Here is a 27,379-nt window from a genome sequence, read left to right as displayed (position 1 = left end):
GAGTTTGTAATATAAGTTCACACTCCTATTTGCTGCATAAGGCTACTCTAACCTTACACCAGGGAACTGTCTGATTTTTCAGTATTACCAGTAATAATAATAATGTGTCTAATCTTAGTGTGTTTGTTTTCCTCAGGCTGATGGGGAGACTGAAGTGATGTATCCTGTCTGTGCAGTCCTGGCAGCATTCAGACAACTTGTTCACAACAACACATCTATCACAGATCAAAGCTCTCTTGTAAGAACCTAATCCATGGACATTGTGTTCTGAATTTTAAAACTGTAGTCGTACTTTGCTTTGTAACTCAGTGGGCTCACACATTTCACTGCTCATAAGAACTATTTTTGGTGGGTGGAGGAAAAATATATAAAATATAGAAATGTTGAACATGATTGTGCGCGGGATTGAAGTGTCAACTGTGCAGGCAGGAGTCATGCAGGATCCCGGCATACACCCCTTTGTTCTTATCTAAGACTGGAGGGGGTGGGTTGTGCGCAAAGTTAAGCCAATGCTGCAGCTTTGGCATGTAGACTGCAAATTGCAAATAAGTTACCTGGCAGATTGAAGAAGAAGGCATGGCTAATTTTGTCACCCTCTTCCCAAACATCTGTTTGTAAACGCCATTACGATTCTTTGTGAATACAGGCCCGGCACATTAATGCATACCTGTCAACACTCCCGTTTCTCCCGGGTTTCTCCCGTATTTCTAGGTCATCTCCCAGCACCCTCCCGTTTTGTTATTTCTCCCGGAAAACTCCCGTAATTTGCATGGGCATCAAACTTCATTTTAAAATCATAGATCCATTCAGGTTGCCAGATTGTGTATGAAATACACCCTACACATACACGATCACTTAGTTTCAATATCAACCATTTTGTCATAGGCTAAAACCTGGCAACCCAAAACCCAAATAAGGAAGCGGGTGCCGACTGTGCAGCCTGAGTCTCGTCGTAAGCAAGCGGGCTAGTTGAATGGCCTACTCCAGAACTAGCTGTTGTGAAATTGTTGGGAATTTAATTGATTAACACATCACATAAACTGTTATTGAGTGTTGTTGATACACTGAACTTGTGCCCTCGGAACCAAATCTGACAGCAAGCAGCTTTGGAGTTTTGGAAGTAGGCTGCAGGCAGGCAGCTGGTGGATACATAACTGTCATGCATAAAGTAATGGTAAGGTAAAAGCAACGACCGAAATGCAGTGCTGAAATACGTGTATGAAACGTATTAAATATGCAAACACAGATCTGGTATAAACACTGACCCCCCCGAAAAAAAACTCCCGTTTTTTGAAAGCTAAATGTTGACAGGTATGCATTAATGGCTACTGAGATGTCTTAGGCTTGGGAATAATAGAACGTAACACATTATGTCTATTGAATGTGTAAAGTAAAATTTAATTATTTTTTTGTTCAGATTGCACAAGTGTATAAAGAGGCGACACACAACAGAAACTGGAAAAACATTTCTGTGGTCTGCCAGAGGATATCTCAGAAGAGTCTCGCTCGACTGTCAGAAAAGCTCAGCTTTTCTCACGACTCCAGTTTAACACCAATCGTCATTCACACAGCAGCAGTGGTGTATCAGTCCACAGCCCCTGAAATGGAACTCCTCAAGACTCTTTGTACACAGCCCAAAAGTGTCATGGTGTGATGTTATTTATTGTTGTCTTATTTCTGTATTCATATTTTAACCATGTTTGAAGTAATAAAATGGTCAATATTAAGCAACATAATAGGAAAGTAATAAACTGAGGTCTATTCATGGATGATAATGAGTTCAAACTTTTGTTTTGGAGCGAAATCACATTAATTGGTAGCCTGACGAGCCAGACCCACATTAAAATGTAGGGTCTGGGCTCTCACCGTTCGCAGTGCTCAGTCCGAGGGGCGGGATAATCAGTTGTCTTTCAAATTCCCTCTGCACGCAATAGGACAGAGCTATGAGTCCCATGCGTTTCCAACCAGCGGAGCTAGTTGGCTAGTTCAAACGTTTGCCAACTTAATAAAAGCTTAACTCGTGTCACACTGTTCGCCAGCAGCAACATCCATCTTATTTGTTTTCAAGTAGCAGGGAATTCAAGCCAAACTGTTGCAACTCTGCCATCAATCATTATGTTAAGCCCACCTAACGACTCTATACACGATTTCATTGGCCTGATTAAGTTTCGATTTCTGGAGCTCACAAGCCAACGGAGAGTTGCTAGACTAGCCCTGGCAGCAAATGTAATTTGCTGCCGCTAGGGGTGCGTCTAGATTTCTAGGCTAATTCATTGGAGGAGTTTTGAGCATCATTTGATTTGAATCAGGCCAGAAATATGGAAACTATATTGATGTTAACTTTTCCTGTTCCTCAAGTACTGCACTGCACTGTTGAGTGCAGTGTCTGTGGGGGGGAACTGTCTTCAATTAATTGGCTTAAGATTGTTTATTTTATGTTGACAGCAAACCTTCTTACCAACTATGCCTGATATTCACTATAACAAGAAAGAATTGGGAGGTGGAGGTATAGGAAAGTTGTGGAGTAAGTGTGTGATTTCATTTGTTTTAGTACAATGATTTCTCATGTTTTAGTTCACATTCATAAGCATACACACACACACACACACATTTTAATTGTGTTCTCTACTTATATTTTGTATTCAGAGTGCAAATGTGGACAACCAGTTGTGCTTGAAGATGTAAGCATATACTTCCTACCACTCTAAGTCAATAATAGTCGTCATGTATTGCCTTTGTTTATTGTATTGACTGAATGTTATCCTAACAGTGTGGTAGGCCATATGTCAAAGCCAATTGTCACAACTGTAATGGGGAAATTGGTGGTGCAGCACATATACCAGTGAAAGGCTTCAAAGAGTAAGTATTATCTACTCACTGACATTGCTGGGCAGCTTATCACAGAAACATTTCTACTATGTGGCATTCTTCATCTGTGTGTGTGTGTGTGTGTGTGTGTGCTTGTATGTGCTTTTTCACACATTTGTTTCATATGATTATTAGAGTGACTGATGCTGATCAGATGGGCCATATCCTGGGAGATCCAAGCAGTCGTACATACCCAGGCTGTGAGAGGAGTTTGTCAGGAGCATCACTGTGCCTTGTTAGAGCACTCATACACTCCTGTATGCTATGGGCAGCAAGTGATGAACTTGAGGTACAGCTTCAATCATTGCTTTATTATCAAAATGTTTTGAATCTGGCACCCCAAAAGTAAATTAAGTTCAGAAATCTCTTTTCAACAAATTTCAGCCACTTACTTGATAAGTACATTCAGATTATGTAAATTGAGAGATTACAGGTGCTCTAAGCGATGCTGGGTAACGTCACTTCTGTTGACTTTCAAACAAAACAGAGAGCTAGCTCGCTATTTTCTCCCCCTCCCTCCCGTGCTGCTCCTGTGCAATTGAAACTCTATTAAACTCGTATCTCGTCTGTCATTTGCTGAAACAGTTTATTATGTTTTTATGGGCTAGGCTTGCCCAGATTGTTTTTGTTACCGTTTTTGGAGCCTGGGCTGTCCACAGAGATCACGTTTTTTCACAGTGTATTCAGGACACAGACAGCTAGCAGTTGGTTAGGTGATGTTTGCTAAATGTTTTAGCATTATAAAAAATGCGTGGCATCGCTTAGAGCACCTTTAATAGTTTGATTTTTGTGTATTATCAAGTGGTATTGCCGAAGGATTAAAAATGTTAAGTGTGCACTAAACGCTTTCTGATTCATTTTACATCGATTTAAAAATTAAGACACAGTAAATGGTTTGGGTGGGCTAAATATTTTCAAAAAATGCCTTTTTTTCATGGTGTCCTTAAATGGTACAGTGACCCAAAAAGCAGCTAGCGCAAGCTAACTTTGAATGAGAATACTTTGATAATTCTGAAAGTTTGGCAAAAGAGGGATAACTATGATGTATAGACTCCAGACATTATTCATTTTGGTGTGAACATATCCTCTTTATTTCCCCAGTAGTCACTGTAGAACCATTTAAGCCTAGCATGTTCCATTTAAGCCTAGCATGTTCCATTTAAGCCTAGCATGTTCCATTTAAGCCCATCTCATGTGTTTCAATAGGAAATTCCAGAAATTATGAGGTTTGATACATTTTCACTGTAATTCTGTGACTTTGATGTTCTTTTACCTCACTGACTTTATTAGTTGGCAAAAGCAAGCCAAACATAAAATCAAATGTTTTTCAAATACTTGTTTAATGTAAAACATGTTATGATTAAATTACATGATATGAATGAATATTTTATTTTTTTATACTTTGTCAATACAGAAAATATGTGGGCTTAAATTAGCCTGGCTAGCGCCACCACTTCTCAATGAGACGTGGTCTGGGAACCAAACGTTCATTTTCTCGTATTTGAAAAAAATGCCCAGATCCGTTTATTGGGTGCCACGGATGTCTATCAAATGCGTCTGTGCATAGCTCATCATCGTCTTGCTTTCCCCCTTGTTCTGTGATTGGTCCCCTATCTCAGGCGAAAATTTGCTCCATGGTCTCCAGGCTGGGCTTAAATGGTGCCACGGTACCAATTAAGCCCATGCCAGACTTTTGACATTATTCCTAAAATATCTATATTATAACTATATTATTTTTACATTTTAACAAATGATTATGTTAACAAACTATGTCAGTATGTATGAAAAATAACTCTTCTAAGATTTTGGTGGGCTTAAAGGGTACGCTTACCCTACCTCCTATGGGAGGCTCTGAAGCAGAGAGTAGGCTCCGCACCCCACAGTGATGGGCCTAGCGGTCTTATGCGTTCAGTGTGGGGTATAAACAAGCTGAGAATTTAGCGGTGTCACGTCTGCCTGTCACAGACGTGGGGAGCTGAAGCTTGGGATACAGTTACTACATTAACAGTATTTTATTTTACTTCTTATGGAATATTTTTTTTTTTTCACTTTTATAAAGGCTTTGTTTGAATGCTGTTGGAACAAATAGTAGGCCTAGTTGATTATAAAGGCAACTTTCTGTTGCAATATTCTGTGTGTTCTGGACTGCAGGTAACTTGTTAAGCCAGTGGTTCTCAAACTTTTTCTTTCATTCCCCACTTTGATCAAGGGGGCATTGACTGATGATAGTGGAGATAACGTGTTATCCCGAGGCCTTTGCAAGTCAGCATCTCCGACGGTAGTCTACCCTATTAAAAATATAAGTTTTTGATGTCCCAAACGGAGAGCCATATTGTTTTAACGATCTCTATGCTACTCACCAAAATGTAGGCATGGGAACATGATGAAGTATCCAACTGTCGTGTGTTAAATTATTGTGATTACGAGCCAGTGGTTTTCAAACATTATGCGTGACTCAGACATCTAACGAAATGCAACAGACTCATATCGTCCTCGCATTCGCAAAATGAGGACATACAGACTGCTCAGATAACAGGTGTACCTCCAGTTATGCACGGTTTTAGTCAACATCTATCACGAACTGAGTATGAGCTGGTAACTGACATTTTAAACAAAACGCCCACACACGATGGCGGTACCGATCCACTTGCACGACACTTCATTTTGTCGTGTCGCATAGATGTCGCGCTGCCTCCCCACGTTCAGTCGTGTGTGGTCGTTTTGTTTAAAATGTCAGCTACCAGCTCATACTCAGTTCGTTTTAACGTATTATAAGTGTTTTTCCACAAATGGACCACAATTTTAGGCATGTACTTAACAGTATACAACACATTAATAGCCTAAACAAACTATGCAAGCCATTTGGAAATCTTGTTTTATTTAAACTACTCAATGCAATCTCAAATCCTCACCAGAAACACCAACAGTCAATATATTCATCCAAATCCTAGTTTCGTTTGTTTTATGGACTACTAGGTGGTCGTGGAAGAGATTGTTAAAACATTATTTGTCTTGTAAGCGGAACCAAAGTTTCACAGGCACCGTTGTGGTAGAACAAAGGACCTACAACCTCGTCCCTACCGTGACGGTACAGATCAGAGAATGTCTAATAGGTACCTTCTGAGCCTACGTCATTACGTTCACTGGAGGCAAAACAAACCATCACCTCAGCTGGGAAGCTAAACGAACAGTCATATTTGGGAGGCTAAAGGTTATCATGGTCTCATCTTGCTGTGCTGTCGGGTGCCAGAACCGAAGAAGTCATCGGTTAAATTTGAAATAAGTAGGCCTAGGCTACAGTTTCCAGTGAGAACGTAGTTGTTCGTTTGACTCACGATAACCCAAGCCTTGTATCGGAACCTCACATATTAGCCTACCAATCGTCCTGTATTTCCAACCTCTTTACATGTATGTCACTTATTCATTTCTATACAAACCAAGACTGCGGATTCCTAAAAAAACGCAAGCGCCCACACCATAAGTGTATCTAAATAAGCTATGTAGCCTACCAAAAATTTAATTTTACTGTGACTCGAAGAGCTAAACCAAATCCTTGATTACTAGCTACTAGGCTACTACTGTGTAAGGCCCAGCACTAACTCCGAGCGTGGTAAGCAAAATTGGATATTTCAGGCAGTAAAAGCCCCGGTAAGAAACAAACTAGATTTTGTTCAAATCTAGACACCTATGGCTACTGAAAAATGTGAGGTTCATTTATCAAATGTTATTTTGAAGTATTAAAAAACATTGTTGTTTTAGAATTTTCAAACGAAATGGTTGGTAATTAGCACGTTTGCAATACATCTTTGCCTTGTGACATGGGCGGGCGCTGGCTCGGTAAAATGTCGGTTCGGCAAACACAAAACTCACCACGTCATTGTAGGCCTATTGTAAGTCTTGGACATGACCATTTAGGAGATAGTTATATGCATTCAATGATTTATACACCCTCAGTTTCTCCTTACTGTAGACACTCGTTTTTCAATAATGTCCGCCATTCAACTGATGGCAAACCTGTCTTTCGATCACTGGCGGTATTGGGTCTGTCAGGATGGTCCCATCTGATAATGTAGCCTTAGTTTTTTCAAATAATCCTCCCGATCACGTACACTGAGTGTATGTACGTATTGTGTTATATCGTTACACATTTTAGCAAAGATTTTAGATTACTGTCTGATTTTAGCCGCCTCACTAGTACTATTCAAATAGCCGCCTCACTATCCAAACGATTGTTTCTGCCTCCAGTGACGTCACGCCCACCCGAATGTTTATGTTTTCACCACCGTTGCGAAGGGGTCTATAAGACGGGCTCTGGTACGGATCCACTTGTACTTCATTTCATTTTGTCGTGTCGCGCCTGGTCTACAACCAACCCAAAAGGCCACATGTTACCCCGCTGCTCATTCAGCTACACTAGCTACCTACAAAGTAGTCTCCGGTTCTGCTCCCACCTACTTGAATGCCCTCATACAGGCATATGCTACCTCCCGACCGTTGCGCTCCTCAGACGAACAACGTCTAGCTCTGCCACCGGTACACTCAGGTCAATCCGAACTTTTTTCATCTGTTGTTCCTCATTGGTGGAACGCACTATCAGTTCCTAATAGAGCAGGGACATCCCTCACGACCTTCAAAAAACTCCTGAAGACCCAGCTCTTCAGAGAACATCTCCTCTCATAGCACTTACAACTAGTCTTTCTGATCCTAGCACTTACAGTACCACCTGAATAGAACACTTGACTGTTTAAAAACAGCACTTACTGATGCACTTATTCCTATTTGTACTCTACCTTTTTTAAATTGCCCTGGAATTGTTGAGAGATTTGCTGAAAAAGTTTAAACGGTTTACCATGTTGTTAGTCGCTTTGGCTAAAAATGTGTCAGCCAAATGTAATGTAATATTATAGAGCTTCAATTTTCAATTGTCAATTTTTTTCTGTTCTCTTCTCCTTGAACAGCCTCATGTACATCTTGTACATCTCTACAAAAATAAGATTTGAGTTAGGGAAATGTGTCAAAGTAGGTTTTCAGAGAATTATGTATGAAGAAATTGAACTGCTTGTATGCCCTGAACTCTGTGTGATTACTGCTCTGAAAGGGTTTTATGATGAACTGAAGGTATGTTTTATGTTTTCTACAGGACATTAATCTCATTTTGAAACCAGACTGTGATGTTGGATATCTGTGTGATCATCTTCAGAAGGACATTGAGCTGCTTGCTAGTGTCCTGGGAAAGAGTACAGAAGATGCTGAAATTGCAGTCCACATGTTTTTGAGATACCTCATGGAAAGCACCTCAGGTATTACACTTTTTAAAATACACAATACCTGTAACCCTTACAAAGTTAGGGTTCTATTTTAGCGATCTAAGCACACAGTCTGAAGCGCAAGGTCCAAAAACATTTTGTCTGAATTTACGTTTGCTATTTATTTTAACTGCCTTAAAGGTGCCATGTGTAAGAATTGAGGTAAAAATATCCAAAAAATGAGCTACACGCATCAAAAGAATGAGAAGAAATAAGGGCGATGATGTCATTAAAAAAATGACAAGGTATAGTTCTGCAGAGATATCAACCTGAATTAGCATGCTAAATTATTAGCCACAGCCCGACTGCTGTCATAATACCAGTTTCGGCAAGGGGAGGCAGCATGCGGGCAACATAACCACCAGCCAAACTGCAATACACGAATAACTTGCACGGCTTGTGGGCGTACTTGAACCAAAGAGTATACACCTGTCGGGCTGTGGCTAGTAATTTAGCATGCTAATTCAGGTTGATATCTCTGCAGCACTATACCTTGACATTTATTTAATGACATCATCGCCCTTATTTCTTCTCATTCTTTTAATGCGTGTAGCTCATTTTTTTGGATATTTTTACCTCAATTCGTACACATGGCACCTTTAAAAACTGTCTCTGTGCCAGGCACATCAGAGTAGTTTTTATGTTTCTTATTAGTCATACATGTTTTTTCGGGCATCACATCCATTAGACCAATGAGGGTGACATCTGGCATTCCAGTGTTTCCCACAGAATTGGATTCAATTTGTGGCGGTAGCTGACTTGGAGAAGGGGTGGGGGGGGAGTGCCTGTCACTTTAAGACGTTCGGGAGGGAACCCTTTCAAATTGAAATTGTAACACAGTTTAAAGGCTGCTGGTGTGGATGAAATTCATAACGTTTTCTACATAGACCTAGTTAAAATAAAGGTTCATACTTCTCCTTGGGACAAGCACTTTTGAATTTTGGAAAACACTTTTCCATTTACATCGGGATTTTGCAAACATTCAGAGTCAATAAAATGAGCCCTTCAACGAAATTGACAAGCAGCTGTAAGTAGGCTAAGCATGCTAAATTCGACTTCCAAACAGTATTCTAACGTTAGCTTTGAGATACTGCTTGATTGCATAACTTAACTTAGTTTAGTCTCTTCAATGTAGCCTACTGTGTTGTGATAAGATGATAAGATCTTAGCAGAGTTAACTTCAATGCAGCAGTTTTGAACAAATTTGCGCAGCATGGTCACGATGCTAAGCGGATTTAATAGCAATTTAGCCAGACGTCTTCTATGCAATGCTTCTATGTGGCAACAACAATCCTTCCACAATCGTGAATATTTTGTTAAATGCACATGCAGATGGGCAGCGGGCTACGACAGAGAGTGGGGCGGGACAAGGAAAGGCTGCGTGCGTAAAAAGCGCAGCTCAATGGCAATGCAAGGATTTGATCTTATATTTAATTTAATTTAATTTAAATTAAATTAAATTAAATTAAATTAAACATAGAATATTTATGTGTGGCGGCCGATTTTTATTTTGTGGCGCCCCGCCACAGATTAGTCAATGTATGGGAAACACTGCATTCCATTTAAGAGCAAAGAGTGCAAAATCAAACAGCGTGCTGGTATTTTGAGCATGAGTTAGTGCATCTTTGTAGAAGAAATCTGCTTGCACGCAAGACCGTGAATGCAACGGCAGGATTTCACTAAAGCATCTCTGCACTTAAGAAGTATTTGAACTCAATAACAAAACAAAGTCTTACACTTAATTATTTACTTTCAGTATTGACTGGCAAGGAGTTACAATCAAAAACTGAAAAAAGTAACACTAACACCAATAATATTTAAATGACTGAATAAAAATCCTAAGGACATTCAACCAAGCAGACCAGTTGCTCAGGATTCACTTACATTTCCTGACAGGGCGCCTTCAAAAATAGCTGTGTGTTACTGATGTCTTTCACTTTAGACCAGGTTCTTGGCCAGTGGCGTTTTTTGGGTATCATTTTTTAGGGAAATCTGATTTATTTTTTTCATTGACAACTTGAACTACTTGAGCGCTTGCCGGCAGTGGTGTAGTCTATGTAATACATAGGACCACGCAGTATACCCACTTAAAAAGCTTTTGATTTCAGTATACCCACTTAAAATAGGCAAGTACTGTATACGTATCAACATACTTTTGTGGCTTTCACAAGCAAGATGTAAAAGTATAAGTATATATACTCTTTGGATCGCGTGAGAGAAATTTGGTCTCTGCATTTATCCCAATTCGTGAATTAGTGAAACACACACAGCACACAGTGTACACACACTGAGGTGAAGCACACACTAATCCCGGTGCAGTGAGCTGCCTGCATCAACAGCAGCGCTCGGGGAGCAGTGAGGGGTTAGGTGCCTTGCTCAAGGGCACTTCAGCTGTGCCTACTGGTCGGGGTTCGAACTGGCAACCCTCTGGCTACAGGTCCGAAGTGCTAACCAGTAGGTTACGGCTGCCCCTAGATGCGACAGGCATCTGAGTGCTGGATATGGAAACTTTTCTATTTATCCTTTTTTGTGATGGTACTCATACGCACCTCAGAGCATTTTATCGCCCAAATCTTTTACACAATTCACCTGGGCAATTTAATCTAACAGCCTACGATTGAATAGATATGACTCATATATCACCATCACTTACACCTGCCATTGACCTACAGTAGTTTAATATGTCTAACTGTATCAAAATAAAAATGTGAAATAACCCATTGGAATCACTTTTTTGGCATTACTTTTAATATGTACATCAGTTGCACATAAATTAAATGAATGCAGGTTTTCAAATTATGCTCTGAATACCTAGCCTGGATACCAGCCGAACTTAATCCTGCCCACAACATTTTTTGGTTGTGAAGTTCGGTCTGGACTTGTTCCGTTGTGGAGAAACTATGCCAGAACCAGAGCTTTTTGGAGTCACAGATCGGACCAGAACTCCTGAATGGTTTTGTTAAGAGCTGAGAATGGATCTGTGTTAGACAGAGGACAGATGTACAGTGCTGTGAAAAAGTTAAGACACCCATGCTAAAGTTGACTAAAAAGATGAATAAAAAATCATGTTTTGGAAATGGATCTTAATGTCTTAATTAAAAAATGAGAAAAATTCCAATCCTTAAGGACACCGATTTTGTTTGTGAATGAATCATGTATCTTAAAAAAATAAATAAATGAATAAATGTTTTTCCTTTAAATACAGGGGGCATAAGTGAGGAACCCCCCATGTTAAATTCCCATAGAGGCAGGCAGATTTATATTTTTAAAGACCCGTTATTTCATGGATCCAGGATACTATGCATCCTGATAGTTACCTTGGCCTTTGAAATAAAAAGAATACCAAATAATTAGTCTAACTGAAATCAAACCATGTCAATATTTAGGTATGGTGAAGGGTGGGGCTATTTTAATTATATTGTAGCTGTTAGTGTATATTACATGACAGAGTACCAGATCTGCACAAAAAAGGTTCCATGACACAGACAGTCAAACACAGAGATCCAACCAATCATTTTGAAAAGCTTGACATCAGTGTCAAAGCCAGAGCCATAGAAAGAGAGAGTTGCAAGACTCTTTGATGTCACCACCCTGCAATCAATAGTTTCCAAAAACCTGTGCTAAATGGCTGTATCACAGGAATGCTGGAGGGGGTAATGTTGTAAGTCATTGACTACTGACCAAGTGATTGGCTGTTTTCAGTTCCAAAACTGTCTCCATAACCCAGAAACTGACATTGAAAATGGCCGCCGTCTTTTTCCACGGCCTCTTATGGAGTGGAGTGTTACCACTCTGACGTTCGTTTCTACAAAAGTTAGCTGCGTTGTTGTTAAGCCACCGTGGTACAACACAACTTTCGCTCAAACAATGACATTGTAACATTGTAACACCTGTGTTTAGAAAGCAGCGTACCTGTGTCGCAATTTGCCACTTCCGGCATTGGAAGGCAGACTTTTTTATTTATTTATTTATAACCTGCATTTAAACATTGTTTTGTTCGGAGTGGCATACCGATTTAACATTTTCGGTTTGGTATTATGTTTCATGCAGTTGAAAAAGTGTTGGGATTTCTACCGTTGTTTTTTGCGAAACAGGGCAGCCGTTCATTGAACAGGTGCTGTGCTGTAATGGAAACCTTTTTGCATAGCCAAGTAGCCTACATTGAGTTATTGTTTAATTATGAATGATTTACTTTTTATTAAATTCGTAGGCTGGAATGCCTTGAGTCGTGGCAACAATTGTGTTTAAATGTAATAGCCTCTGCTTCAGCCTAAGCTCGAAGGGGGCGGCAAGCAAATGAGCTTGAGAGCAAGTGTTGGAGACCCACATTTCTTTGCCAACAGTATTAATCCAACCAACAATATAATAAAATATTAAGTAGAGGTCCTATTTCATTGAGTTATTGCTGGTGGACTGATAGCCCTACTGGTAGGCTAGGCAATTATTACCCCATCTTGTATTTGGGGACTGGCCTTTATTTGTCCGGCTATAAATAGAATCAATCCCGGGCATAATTTGAGGATTTATGGTAGCCTAGTCTCCTGCTCATCCCGACATTAGCTGTTATGTTTATTGATAACAAACTAGCCCCTACTAATCAACTCATTTTCTCTAACTTATAAAATACACTTTATGTGTCTTAACCAACGTAATTTCAAGACACAACCAACATAACATAATTTCAAGACACAAATACTGTATATTAGCTTCAGTTACCTTGGTGCATAAATCCCATAGGCTACCACACCCCAGAGTGATAGGCCTACTAGCGTTCTTACGCATTCAGTGTGGGATCCTAAACAAGCTGAGAATTTAGCGGTGTTACGTCTGCCTGTCAGTAGGCCTAACTATTTGATCATGTATGTTTGGATCATACTGTAGGTGTGATGAACTTTTGTACATGTATAGGTATGGTGGGCACATCATTATGAATCATGATTTATTAAGCATGATCATGATTATTTCCTTTTCTGCCAAAAATGTGGTCATCACTGCTCAAATTCTGATTTGAACACAACTTTGCAGTTCTCTAAACAGATGTCATTATTCAACACTTTAGTTGAGGGGGCACAGATATTATGAGGTCATGAGCAATTAAACTTAAATTCATGTTATTATGATGATCATGCTTAAGAAATAAATCATAGTTGATTAGTTGATGTGTTCATGCATGAGGTCATGAACGAGAGCTTATGAACTCATGTAAAATCCTGATGATTAATAAGATCTAAAGGAATGACGTTATGCATAAATTATGAATTAATTCATGCATGAATTCATGATAATGCATGTACCCTTACCGTAAAGTGTTACCAAAAAATTTTTTTTGTCACTTAGAATTCATAACTAAACTTGTTTTCATTTCAGTTGACCCTGGCTTTGAAATTCACAGCACTGACACAAGAAAGAAGAGAAATCAATGGGAAAACCACATGCAAACAAAGACAAGGGCTTTCTTTTTGGTAATTAAGCTACATATTCTATTAGTTGTTACATGAAGTGCAGTCTGCATGCAGTGTCTGTTGGCTTGCAGCAAGTTGAAAATGAAATGTAAGAAAAATATTGAAGAAAGCAAAAACCTTTTTAATTTCATGATGATTTTTCAATACAGGAATTTGATCAAAAGCTCTCAAAGGTGCACAGTGACATTCTGCTCAATAATCAAGGAGACATCTTAGTAAATATTCTATACAGCAAAACACCACTGCTGACAGATTTGTCCACCAAAGGCATATTCAACCTCCCACTCATGTGGAGATATGAGCAGAGAATGACCATCCAACGCCTCACTCACTTGGTGGAACTGGGAGATGGAAATGAAGAGTATCCAGTACTTTTAGAACTTCTCAGAAAAGTAGGATATTTAAGAAATATACCCCTCTTTGATTTCATGCTGTATCAGATGTGTCTGGAAATTAAGCAATAGAGGCTGTAGGTTCCAGTGATTTTTTTTTTTTTAGAACAGTTGTTAGGCATAAAACCCCCCTTAGCTCTTCTAAAATCACTGGAGCCTATGGATTTGAGTGGCTTATTGTTTTTCTAAAACGATTACATACCTGGCAAGATTTTATGAAATAAATACACAGAAACAAGAAATGTAACAATTAATTCATATATTCTTCAACCAAGAAATATATTTCTTCTATCAGAATGGTTGCCAACTCTGGCTTTTGTTTCAATTCCTTGTAGTGTAGTAATATAGAATGAAATGCTGTCAATGTGAAGGGTTGTGCAACAATGACATTTAATGTAAATCAGCCAGTCATATTTAATTTCCATTTTAGAATGTGAATTATATGCAGTAGCTGCCAATGTTGCTGTGGTTGAGGGTTTTGTCTTGCATGAAAAGGACAAGTCTCAGCTCGAGAATTTATTCTCCTTAGTAAAAACGAGTTTATTATACACACACAATACAAATACCAGATCATTTTTACCATGTGTAAGGACAATAAATAAAGAACAAATTGAACTGAAATATTTGTATGTAATGTTCACAGCATGGCCACATTCAGCACATCAGACATTTACCTCAGATCCTGAGTCTTCAGCTGAAACTCATGCTCCACTTTCGCTATACTGATTTAGTCGACCTGAAAGACATATCAGTGGAAGAGTTCCTGACACAAGCCCCACCAGGTATGAAAGAATACATGTTACCTGCCTAGCCTTGTTGGCACCAGACCACATCTCAATTGAGATTGAGAGTGGGTCTAAAAAGATTCAATGACTTACCACTTCCAGGGGTGTAACTAGCATTGAAATTAAACTTAAATTGATGCATTAAACTCTTACCAAATTGTTTCAGAAGTGCATCAATCTAGTAAATTAAGGTTTTAAATGCAGTTGTTTACTCAACTCTAAAGAAAATACATGATAATACATGTATCTGTTTTAGGCCTTTACACAGATACACACACATACACACTGGGGAGCAGTTGGGGGTTAGGTGCCTTCCTCAAGGGCACCTCATCCATAGATGTAGATGTGAGAGCACGCTGTTCAATCACTCCCCCCACCCACATTTTTCCTACCAGTCAGGGTAGAACCTAGCCTGGCTAACGGCAGACCTCATCTCATTGAGATGGGGTCTGGGAACTAGACATTCATTTTCTTGTATTTGAAACGTGGTTTATGAATGCCTAGAGCCGTTGATTGGGCGCTACGAATGTCTATCAAATGCGTCTGTACGTAGCTCATAACGGCTTCGGTGTGTCATCATCGTCTTGCTGCCCTCCCTCCGCTCTGTGATTGGTTCCTTCGCTCAGGTGAAAACGAAGTCCATAGAATCCAGGCTGCCTAGCAGCGTGAATAAAATCGCACGCGTAAGGAAGCATGAGAAAACCCAGGCTAGGTAGAACCATGAACCGGCCACCCTTCGGCCATTTCTTCTTGTCAAAAAAGACGCCTAATCTGAACATAGCCAGTCTCCCCTAAACAGATAAGGCTTTCATCTCTCAACCTAGGCCCTACCGTTAGATGTCTTGCGGCACTTAGGGAAAAAACGCAACAAAATTTGCTTTAGTATTAGGCTAATAGTGTAAATGGCTTGGTTACAGTGATACAAAAATAATTTGAGATAATGATTTCATAAATATTTAATTTCAAGCTGAGATACTCCTACTTGAAGAGGGTTTGAAGAAGCTGATGAATGTGTGGAAACATGTGAAGGACTCTTCTTGTAAGCCTTTTTCACTATTTGCTCACACAAATTCAACATAGAAATATATTTTAAGAGGAAAAACTAAAGAATGTAACATTTCATGAATGTGTTTGTTTTATAGATCTTGAGATTCCACCTGACTTGAGACAGAAGGAGGAAGACAGCATCAAGATTCCTGACCTTCTGCCTAGAGAAAACTCTTTAACCCGAATAGTCGTGAGATTTCTTGCCAGAATGCAGAATGACTGCATTAATAGTGCCAAGATCAAAGAAACCGGGTAGGCCTCCTATGGAATCTGCATTACAGTGCTGGAACTTTTACAGTGCATTACAGTGGCTTACATATGTTCCAGGGCCATGCAGAGACCTTTTGAGGGGTAGGGGCTCAATTTCAAAAAAGGGTACATGGAACACGATTTGTTAACAATATATGTCATCTGGTAACACTCCATAATAAGGTGCCATAATAAATAGCAAACTAGTAATTACCTAACCCTTTGTTAATATTTGTTAATTGTTACTAACATATCTATTTGGCACAAGTTAATAGTTTTTTAATCATTAATTAAATATTAGTTGTTTGCATAAAATCTGTATGCTGTTAATGTTTTAGCAAATCTATTAACTAATATTGTATTAATATGTGTTAATAGTTAACTAAATGTCTTTTTGGCACTAATTAACAGTTATTTCTTGCATCATTTAAATGTTAAATGTTTATTTGCAAACTATATGTTAATAGAAAAGTTAATGACTTAATTATTATTTAACTAATTGTTATTAAACTGTGCTTCTGTCTATCCCAATATGAACCGCTCTCCATAGGACCCTTACAATAGATAGATAGATAGATACTTTATTGATCCCCAAGGGGAAATTCAAGAAAAAAACACGGAGCTACCTTGACATGTTGCCACTGTTGTCGGCGCCGGAACCGCTTGCAATAAAGTTGGTTAAGCTTAATTAATATATTAGTAGTATATACTGTAGCTATAAGCGTGGGGCCCCTTATAATAAAGTTGGTTAAGCTTAATTAATATATTACTAGTATATAGCTATCAGTGTGGAGCCCCTTATAATAAAGTTGGTTAAGCTTAATTAATATATTAGTAATATATAACTATCAGTATGGGGGACCCTTATAATAAAGTTTGTTAAGCTTTATTAATATATTAGTAATATATAACTAGTCAGACAGTGAAGGGACTGAGACCAAAACTGGCTCATCACATTTATTCCTTTAGGAAAAGTTCAAACAAAACAACAAGTAGTTGAATGGGCTATATTACATGCATCATTCCTATACCATCACTGTCAGCCCTACTAGCAAGGGAGACATGCGACATGGAATGTTCAGGTGCACAGAACGACAGTTTATTAATATTCTGAGACTCACTAAACACTCACAGACGTAGACCATAGGTAATGCATAAACAATGCTAAACTAAATGTACATTCATTTCCTGCTAGACTGAATTGCACTTTCCATGCACACTAAGCTAAACTACACTGAATGCATGGAACGTTGCTAGTGGAGTTTACAGCTAGTCACGTTAGACTCGTGTGTATGAACTCGTGGTTATAATGAAAACATTAATAAACAAGCTTTATACAGTCAACCTACGCAATGCAAAGCATACCGCTTCTGATCAGCTATGGCAACAATACAAGGACAAAACGCAGCAGAGCTGCAGTATACCGTTTCTCCAAAGGGGGCTTCAAAACACCAATCTCAATAAAGCTGCTTAATTACGACGAAAATCACATACAAACACTAAACTACATTTCTAATTCTGTTACACCCCTCCCCTGAATTTCACCAAATTCAAGCAGCAACCAAATAGTACTTCCAAAGGCAACCAATAGTACTTCCAAGGTACACTACTTTCAAACACTAGACAGAGAGTCACCAATTACAGGACAGCCAACCACAGAGGTATCCAGTAAGGATGAAGTGGAAGAAGAGGGCAAACTCACACAACCAAACTTATACACACAAGCATAAAAGCCATAAACCTGGCATTCCACACAACCAACCACTGCAGTAGGGTGCCTTATACACCCCACAAGACCATAAAGCCATAAACCATAAATTATCCACAAAGCTAATCAGCTAGATAAATAATAATATGTCATTAACTTTTATATTAGCATATAGTTTGTAAATAAACATTTAACATTTAAATGATATGTTTATACATTTAAATAACTGTTAATTAGTGCCAAAAATATATTTAGTTAACTATTAACATATATTAATACAATATTAGTTAATAGATTTGTTAAAACATTAACATACAGATTTTATGCAAACAACTAATATTTAATTAATGATGAAAAAAACTATTAACTTGTGCCAAATAGATATTTTAGTAACAATTAACAAATATTAACAAAGGGTTAGGTAATTACTAGTTTGCTATTTATTATGGCACCTTATTATAGAGTGTTACCTGTCATGGTCATTTTAAATACTGAATTACCCTTGTTCAAACAAAATGATGAGGAGAGTTGAGCTTTGGAGAAGTCAAATTGCACAAATTTGTCGCCTTCTTAACTTCATTCTAGAATGTCAGGAATGACACTAACGTGTATGAGAACTTTTAGTTTAATTTGATACCCTGGACGCCATCCAAGCCTTAGAATTTATCTCAATACAGAGGATACAGCAGATTAATCTCAATAGCGGAGTAACAATTGCATTCATTTTATTTGTAAGGCTAACACAGCATTTTCATTTTGACAGCCCTAAAACAACAACAAACATTTGCTTGCGGACCACTAGGGACATCTGGCTGAGTTAGACCACAATTTAAACTGGTCTACGGGAAGATGAAGTAGGGAGCATTTCATAACAGCCTACCTGCCTGCCTTCTACTAGTGCCTTGAGTAGTTGCTTGCGTAAACTAGCCTACTGCCAGAGATAGTGGACATGAAACGGATTTGCCCATGTGGCCTACTAGGTTACTAAATAACAGAGTATACATGATTCAATTTAACGATGCATGTTTTCCTTTTGCAAATTCAAGGTAGACTATGTCAGTTTGAGGTCATACTTTTTTCATAGTTCTGTAAACATACAGGGGACCAAACTTCAAGTATTAGTGTTTATTTACACACATCAAAACAAACAAAATGTGTGTTTTTCCAAGTCAAAACACAAAATAGCATTTCATTGAGACAAAACAAATCAGTCTACATCGGGTCGTCTCTCTCAAAATTTCGTCTACATCACATGCAATGTCCTAGTCCAAGGCACCGGGAAAATATATTCTGGAATGCCGTATCCAGGCCTGACATGACAATATCCCCACATGTAGACTGATTTTTTTTTGCCTGTAAAAGGGCTATTTTTTTCTCTTCTTACCCTTCCTCTTCCCCCTCCCCATCCTCCTCTTGCTCCTCCTTGTCCTCCTTGTTCCTCTAACTTCACCTCCTTGTCCTTGTCATTCTCTCCCTTTCGCTTCTTCACCTCCGTGTCCTCTTCCTTCTCTTCTTCACCTCCATGTCCATGTCTTCAGCCTCCTCTAATTCTTACTTTTCTCACTCTTCCTGCTCCCTCTATTGCACCATTGTACATTACCTGTGGCTTATTTATAGTGCTTAGGCTGATTTCAAAGTGAACTAATTATCTAAAACAGTTTTCACATGAGAAAGTGTGCCAGAGAGTTGGCAAAATAGTGAAAATAATAGCCATACATGTGTATAGATTTGCTAGGAGTGTGTTGATCATTTGGAAATTGAGTGTGCAGCATGAGTTGTGTTCATGCTGCACACTCAATTTCACAGTTCTGCAAAAAGAGTGCTGTGCAGTGAATTGTGCCTACAGTTGTACAAAGTGTGTGTTGCAAAATTGCAAACTGAGTGCAAAGCAGTGTTTGTGCTTTTAGTTTTGCAAACTCAGTGGGTGCTTTTGCTATAAGTATTAATAGTTTTAGAAATTGTGCTATAAGAACCACTAGCCTGACGAGCCAGACCCACATTAAAATGTAGGGTCTGGGCACTCACCGTTCGCAGTGCTCAGTCCGAGGGTCGGGATAATCGGTTGTCTTTCAAATTTTCTCTGCACGCAATAGGACGGCGCTATGAGTCCCATGCGTTTCCTACCAGCGGAGCTAGTTGGCTAGTTCAAACTTTTGCCAACTTAATAAAAGCTTAACTCGTGTCACACTGTTCACCAACAGCAACATTATCTTATTTGTTTTCAAGTAGCGATTTGATTGGCCTGATAGAAGTTTAATTTTTCGAGCTCACAAGCCAACGGAGAGTTGCTAGACTAGCCCTGGCAGCAAATGTAATTGGGTGCGTCTAGATTTCTAGGTCACCCACTCACACACACAGTCACACACTGATGGTGGAGGCTGCCGTGCAAGGCGTCACGTTGGGGTTAAGCGTCTTGCTCAAGGACACTTCAACAGGATCAGGAGGAGTTGGGCTCGATCCAACGACATGGGGAGTGTATTGCCAACAGAAATTTAAGCAGCAATTTTTTTTTTATTGAACTACTGCAGTGCATGTTCAAACTATTCCTGTAGAAAACCTGTAGTCCAATTACATGCCTGCAGGTAGGCCTGCTTTACAAATAGAATGATGGGGGGGGGGGGGGCATACCCACTAAGAATTCACTAATGAATATTGAATATTAGACTATAATATTATATTATAATACATGTGCAGTAGGCTAAGCAGAACATGCATGGCTGCATGTGACATTTTTACAGACGATGCATGCTACCACTCCTTCCTTCTCAAATGCCTTGAAAATGCTGTTGTTTGCTAGCCTGGCGAGCCAGACCCACATTAAAATGTAGGGTCTGGGCACTCACCGTTCACAGTGCTCAGTCCGAGGGGCGGGATAATCAGTTGTCTTTCAAATTCCCTCTGCATGCAATAGGACGCAATAGGATATTTGTTTTCAAGTAGCAGGGAATTCAAGCCAAACCGTTGCAACTCTGCCATCAATCATTATGTTAAGCCCACCAAACGACTCTATACACGATTTCAATGCCTGATTAAGTTTCGATTTCTGGAGCTCACAAGCCAACGGAGAGTTGCTAGACTAGCCCTGGCAGCAAATGTAATTTGCTGCCGCTAGGGTGCATCTAGATTTCTAGGCTAAAGAACCACAGTTGTGTTTAAGCATTCAGAAAAAAACTGTAACACCTGGGACGTTCATAAGGTGTCACTATAGAATATAATTAATGTATTTCGGGGGAAGTAAGGGAAGAAGAAGTTGTATGTACACAGATTGTGTAGGCTATAGGCCCACTTTTAAAATGTGCTACTGTTACGTCAATGGAAAACTTCTTTTGGTTCGTAAAATGACGCCAGGATATTTCTAAAGGTTCGTGCTTTTGACCGTTCGTGCCCTGAAAGGCAAGTCTTTCACATTCACATTCACATATTCGGTTACATCTGCCAAGAACGATAGAGAGCTTACACATTGAGTAACGAGTAGCCTACATGAGTAGGCTACATTTTGGCTCTACCGTAAAACCTTATAGCAGCGTGGACAAATGGAATGACTGCTAATGTGTTTAATCTTCACCTAAATAAAAGGGTTTAACAATCAAAACGTATGTTTATCCGTGAATTTTTTTCACAATATGAAAGTGTAGACTGTATACTGTCAAATTATGCAAAAACGTGAAATTCGACATTTTAACCCGTACGTTTGTTTATCGTGGATTTTTTCAAAATAGCACTGTGCGCAAGACGACTGGTTTCGCCTTGCAGGGTCACATATATGGGTATGTCTATATAGCGTCTCTAGGGGTAGCGCTAGAGTCACCAAAAATACCTGAAACTGCATAGTATACCTTTAAGTTGAAAGTAGTTTAGAACAGCTTAAATGTAATTAGCTGAAACATAAATTCTTACCTATTTAAGCTTATACACAACTTCAGTAAGAATATATGACCTTGCTTTAAACCCGACTGGTAGAGGGATGATAATATCCAAAGGCTCTTTTTCCCTTTTGTAATCCTTGAGTAACTCAACATTCTTAGTATATACTGTAGGCACATTCTTCTAACTCAGAATCATAGCTGATTAGCACTGTTCAAAAATGGGAATATGAACAAAGATTAGAATGTATGGGATTTCAATATTTCATCTAACACATTAAATATTACATTATATACAGAACAATGAATGCTGAAGACCTCAAACCCTCCCATGTAATCACATGTGACTTGGAGGAGGATTTTCTCCCAATGGCCATTACCAACTTTGGATACATTGTGAATGAGGATGGCACAGAGACCACCAACTACAATTTCAAAACCCTGGAGAATCAGTTGATTAGTCGCTTCATCAGTGAGAAGCCACTCATTGACCTCTCTGTACGTATATAATAGATTTTCTCTCAATGAGGCTTCACAGAGTGAATTTCACAGAGAATTTATTGAATCGCAGAAATGTAATACAGTCTGGGAATTAATTTTGCCGTTCTGTCAGTCTTCTGAGTTCTATGTCCTTAATCTGATTAATTTGATTTATTTCAGACATTACCATTAATGGAAGGTAATTCTGTGACAACGTTGCAGTGTTTCTTCATTAAAGTGAAATCTGATCTGGTATGAGTCCTCATGTTTTTTCTTTGGTATTTTCAGTGGTGTCAAAATGAATGCATTAATCATTTTATTAATTTGCAAAATTAACGCCATTTCAGACAGGATACTCTCAAAATAGGTTTTTAGTTTTTATTAAAGAATTTTACTGATGAAAATACAAGGTAGTATGCTCGGTCCTGGCAGACTAGATCTGCTTATGATTCTGCTGCTGTTAGAAGCAGCTGCACCGACCTAGTGGTGACACTGTATAATAGCTGCTGCTGCATTAAAGAATGCCACAAAATAAAACAGTCATCAAGATTGAATTAAAAACAAGCTATAGAACAGTAGTATAATCAGTAGTCTAATATACTTCCTTGTGTTGATTTTGCATTATGGTTAACCCTAGGTGTATATGCATTATTAAAAGCTTAATGAAAAAGTTAAACATGGCTCGTTGTGACAGCAAATTGTCCCATAAATAAGTTATTTTATTAACATTTCCCTACCCTAGTTGTTTGTGTCTTTATGCTTTGGTATACAAGATTATTTCTGGTTCTCTACAGGAACCCTTGTCAGTCCAAGACAAGAGTTACATCATGAATGAAATGAGATTCCTCCATGACATCTCTGCTGCTCTGTCCACCCTGAGAATCGCCATCGGGTTCCTGGAGTTGTCCTTCAGCTCCAAAGACATGCCGTTAGTGGACTATATGAAAACTGAGCTAAGAATGGAGGACAGAGCCCAGCACCTGGAACTGCCGGTATGCAATCATCGTGTGCATGTGTGTGTGCGTGTGGGTGTCTCTCTGTCTGTACGTAAATAATGACACATTTACATATTTGTATGTAACATTGCTTATTTCATGTCATGTCAAGGCTTATTTTGGGTTTGTGTTCCACATTAGAGAAACTTCCATTCTTGTGTTATTCAGGTTTTGAGAACCAGCCAAGTGAAGCATATTCAGTCTCTATGGGAAACTCTGTCCACCAGACGCTCAGCTCTGCTGACTGAGATGAATCAGGTGTGTTGCCGCATATCATTAACATACAGTGCAACCGGAATGTTTTCGGACCCTTTCAAGTTTTCTTCATGTTGTTATGTTTGAGACTCATCTTCAAAGTGGCAAAGCTTTGCACACCTCTTTTTTTCGGTGATCGGTGCATCAGAGATGACCATAGGTTGTAAATCAGAAGAGACTCGTCTTAAAATGGATTCAATTAATTTTTCTCTCATCAGTCTATTCACAATACTCCAATACTGCACAAAAAAAGCAGGTGTTTGGAGTGTTTTGTAAATTTATAAAAAAATATATAAAATATACCATTAACATAAGTATTCAGACCCTTTGTAATGACGCTTGCAATTGAGCTCTGGTGCATCCTATTTCTATCAATAGTCATTGAGATGCTTCTACAACTTCATTGGAGTCCACCTGTGCCTAAATGAATTCATTGGACATTATTAGGAGAGGCACACATCTCTTTATATAAGGTCTCACAGTTTATTGTGTCTTTTATTATAGTCTTTTATTTTTTTTATAAATTTACAAAACACTCTAAACACCTGATTTTGCTGTGGAGTATTGGAGTATTGTGTGTAGATTGATGAGAAAAATTTTTTTTAATCCATTTTAATTAGATGAGTCTGAAACATAACAAAATGTTGAAAACTTGAAAAGGTCTGACAACGTTCGGTTGCACTGTACCAGTTTACTCATTCCACACACAAACCATGAGTGCACATTCTGATCAGTGGTTCATTTGCAAGTGTAGTAGTGGAAGTGTGCACATCCCCACCGGTGAGGTGCAGGGCAAATGGAACTAAATGGAATGAAATGCCCGCACTCTGCTAAAACTCCCATAGATTTAATGTGTTGCAACGTTTCGACCCGACTGGGTCTTCCTCAGGCAAATGTCATTTAGCAGTGGCTCAGGTGTATAAGTAGAGCATATACCTGCTCAGCTGATCATTCATCAGCTGAGCCCATTCACACTAATTGTCAAGGCCTAAGTGTCACCTTATCCATCACACATGTGTCACCACATAAGACAATTAGTAATGCAGTTACATATACAGTTTACCCACAAAAAAATAAAGAAAATAGAAAAAGACCAACACCATGGCTCATAAAGGAATAAGATTACATTATTACATTATCCCACAATGACATAATTTGTAAAGTAGTATGTCACCTCAGAGCAATCCCACACACAATGTTACATGGAGAGGAAACGTACATTAGAGGAAAGGCTTTATGTCAAATTCCTCATTTAATCCCCCTGGCGACATTGTATTGAGGTAATAAATCCAAAAGGTTTCTCTTTGGAGAAGCCTTTTACCACGATCGCCCCCTCTTGGAGGGTTATTTACATATTCCACCCCAACATATCTCAGTGCGCTAACATTGTGGCCAGCTCGTTTGAAATGGGCAGCAACGGGACTTCGCTCGTCCCCCGTACTAATACTGCTCCTGTGTTCGCTGATTCTAGCACGCTAACGCGGCGCCAGAAGTTTAAGCCCACATATGCTAGGCCGCATGGACACAATATCATGTACAGGACATGTGTGGTGCTGCAAGTAATGACACCATTAATGCGTATAGCTTTGCCAGTGTGCGGGTGGTTAAATGTCCTACATTTGTGTGTGTATGAACATTGGACACAACTACCACATCTGTAGTTTCCGTCTGGTACAGGTGGTAGGAGTGGTGCGCGATCGGGGCGCATGTCGCTCCTAACTAAACGGTCTCTAAGATTCGGTGCGGGCTTAAAGACCATACGCGGCTTGTCTGGGAGAGCCTTCTTTAGCTTGGGGTCAGATTCAATGATGTACCAGTGTTTCTGAATGGACTTTTTAAACTCAAACACGAGTCTTCACGTGGTCTTCTGGACCTCATTTGCAAGTGTACCCACACATTACTGGACCTCTCTAACACCCCCTGTAGGTTAGATCATCAACAATCAACTTAATCGTAAATATTAAATCAATATAGTGCTAGATATGGTTTGGTGTGTAAACCTTTTTTTTTTTCTTATGTGGCATCATAGAACATAATATGGCCAACCACCTCCAACCTGCGTCAGAGTCTTAACAAACACCTGTATGTGCCAGTATGTGAATTATATTGTGTGCAGGCACGTCCGGTTTATATGGGCAGGCGAACTACCTGAAGCATGCTCCACAAAAAATAGTTTTGTAAATCATTAAATCAGTAAATCATTGCTCCAAGTCTACTTTTAATAATGTGATTGTCACATTAACTATCTATAGTTTCTGTAGGCTTTCCAACTATTTTTGGTCTGTTGACATCAACTTTTGGATGATGGTGGCGATTCTAGTTGAGTTTAACGTGTCATACAATGTTGGGGCAGGGCGCTAAGACAACCGCACTCCTTCATTTGTTTATCGCGTAACCCTGGCGGCTGTATGGTCATAAAGTACAACCCCAAAACAGAAAAAGTTGGGACGTTGTGTAAAATGTGAATAAAACAGAATGTAATAATCTGCAAATCTCTTAAACTCATATTTACTTGCAAAAAGGACACAAACAGCATATCAAATGTTGAAAATGACAAATTTGACTATTTCATGGAAAATATATGTTAATTTTGAATTTGATACCAGCAACATGTTTCAAAAAGAAGTTGGGACGGGGGTAACAAAATGCTGGAAAAGTTGTGTAATGATAAAGAAAACAAAAGGAGGAATGTTTCACAACTGATTAGGGTAACTGGCAACACGATTGGGTGTGAAAAAGAGCATCCCAGAGAGGCAGGGTCCCTTAGAAGTAAAGATGTAGGGGTATTCATCACTCTTTGTAATCCTGTGTACACAAATGATGAGAGAATGTCATTTTAATGCTTCTTAAAATGAAATTGTGAAGTATTTGGGGAGTTCATTATCTACAGGACATGATATTATTAAAACATTCAGGGAATCCAGAGAAATCTTTGCGAACAAAGGAAGGAGCTGAAAAACACATTGGATAGTCGTGGTCTTCTGGACCTCAGATGGCACTGCATCAACACCAGACCTGTTTCCAGACCTGTCATCGTATGGGCTCAGGACAACCTCTGATAACCATTGTCTATGTGCACAGTTTGATACTCAATTCAAAAACTGCAGCCAAAATTTTAACAACCAAAATTGTATTGAGACACGATACAGAAAATACCACCGTCTTATCTGGGCCTGAGGTTGTTTAAAATGGACTGAGGTAACATGGAAAAAGGTCCAGTGGGTAGACCAATCAACATTTGCCATTATTTTTGGAAATCATGGACTCATCTGGGCTAAAGAGGAGGGGGCCTATCCATGTATCCAACCTATCCAACTTGTTTTAGTGCTCAGTTCGAGACCCAACATACAGTAGCCCAAAATGATAGGCTATATAGGCTTTCTGCCCCACCAAAATGTATGGTCACCGCACGCTACTGATTGTGTGTATGCATGTATAGTTTGTACACTGTATAATGTATACATATAAATGTTTGTCTTTGTTTTAGGATCCATTCTTCATAATTGATATGCAATTTCATGAAGTACTGAGTGAAGAGGAAGAGAAAGATTTGGTCAGCAAATTGGCAGAGATTAAAAACCTGGACATGTTCCTCACTGAACTGCATGATCTCATCATGAATATGAAGGCTAGGGAGTGTAAGCCATGGTGGCGGTAAGGGTTTTATCTATTTCTTAAAATCATGTTTATTGTACTATATGTGCCCTATTCTCACAACGCAAACCCGGCGCAAAGCGCATTATTATCCTGACGCAAAGCATTTATCGTACACTCGTTTTTTGCCATGCCCTTCTCTTTTGTTACACGATGTGTTCAAGGGTGTGGCAATTAATGACCTAAGGTGTGGTCTTGGCGCATTATCTAAAAATCACTATCTTACACTATCTAAAAAGCATTATGCCACTGACCAAGAAAAACCTGGTCCATAGCGAAAGGCACATATTTTTTTTTTTAAATCAGGTTTATAGG

The 27,379-nt window shown here is 39.1% G+C and overlaps 1 protein-coding gene across 2 annotated transcripts in view; it reads left to right on the top strand.

Annotated features, from left to right (window-relative positions):
- Positions 1-27,379, top strand: part of LOC125287308 (E3 ubiquitin-protein ligase rnf213-alpha-like) — a 77,789-nt gene that overhangs the window by 48,965 nt on the left and 1,445 nt on the right. For both annotated transcript variants that reach the window (XM_048232945.1, XM_048232937.1), the window contains exons 33-49: positions 137-238; positions 1,418-1,648; positions 2,446-2,524; positions 2,647-2,681; positions 2,771-2,859; positions 3,004-3,157; positions 8,009-8,168; positions 13,542-13,636; positions 13,786-14,028; positions 14,672-14,810; positions 15,781-15,852; positions 15,956-16,112; positions 21,980-22,178; positions 22,341-22,412; positions 22,955-23,152; positions 23,324-23,413; positions 26,898-27,064. In XM_048232945.1, coding sequence (XP_048088902.1) covers positions 137-238; positions 1,418-1,648; positions 2,446-2,524; positions 2,647-2,681; positions 2,771-2,859; positions 3,004-3,157; positions 8,009-8,168; positions 13,542-13,636; positions 13,786-14,028; positions 14,672-14,810; positions 15,781-15,852; positions 15,956-16,112; positions 21,980-22,178; positions 22,341-22,412; positions 22,955-23,152; positions 23,324-23,413; positions 26,898-27,064 — 2,282 coding nt within the window. The remainder of the gene's footprint in view (positions 1-136; positions 239-1,417; positions 1,649-2,445; positions 2,525-2,646; positions 2,682-2,770; positions 2,860-3,003; positions 3,158-8,008; positions 8,169-13,541; positions 13,637-13,785; positions 14,029-14,671; positions 14,811-15,780; positions 15,853-15,955; positions 16,113-21,979; positions 22,179-22,340; positions 22,413-22,954; positions 23,153-23,323; positions 23,414-26,897; positions 27,065-27,379) is intronic.

The sequence above is a fragment of the Alosa alosa genome, chromosome 2, assembly GCF_017589495.1.
Source record: "Alosa alosa isolate M-15738 ecotype Scorff River chromosome 2, AALO_Geno_1.1, whole genome shotgun sequence".
NCBI lineage: Eukaryota > Metazoa > Chordata > Actinopteri > Clupeiformes > Clupeidae > Alosa > Alosa alosa.
Note: the sequence above shows the minus strand (reverse complement) of the source record. Positions and strands in the feature narration are given on the sequence as shown.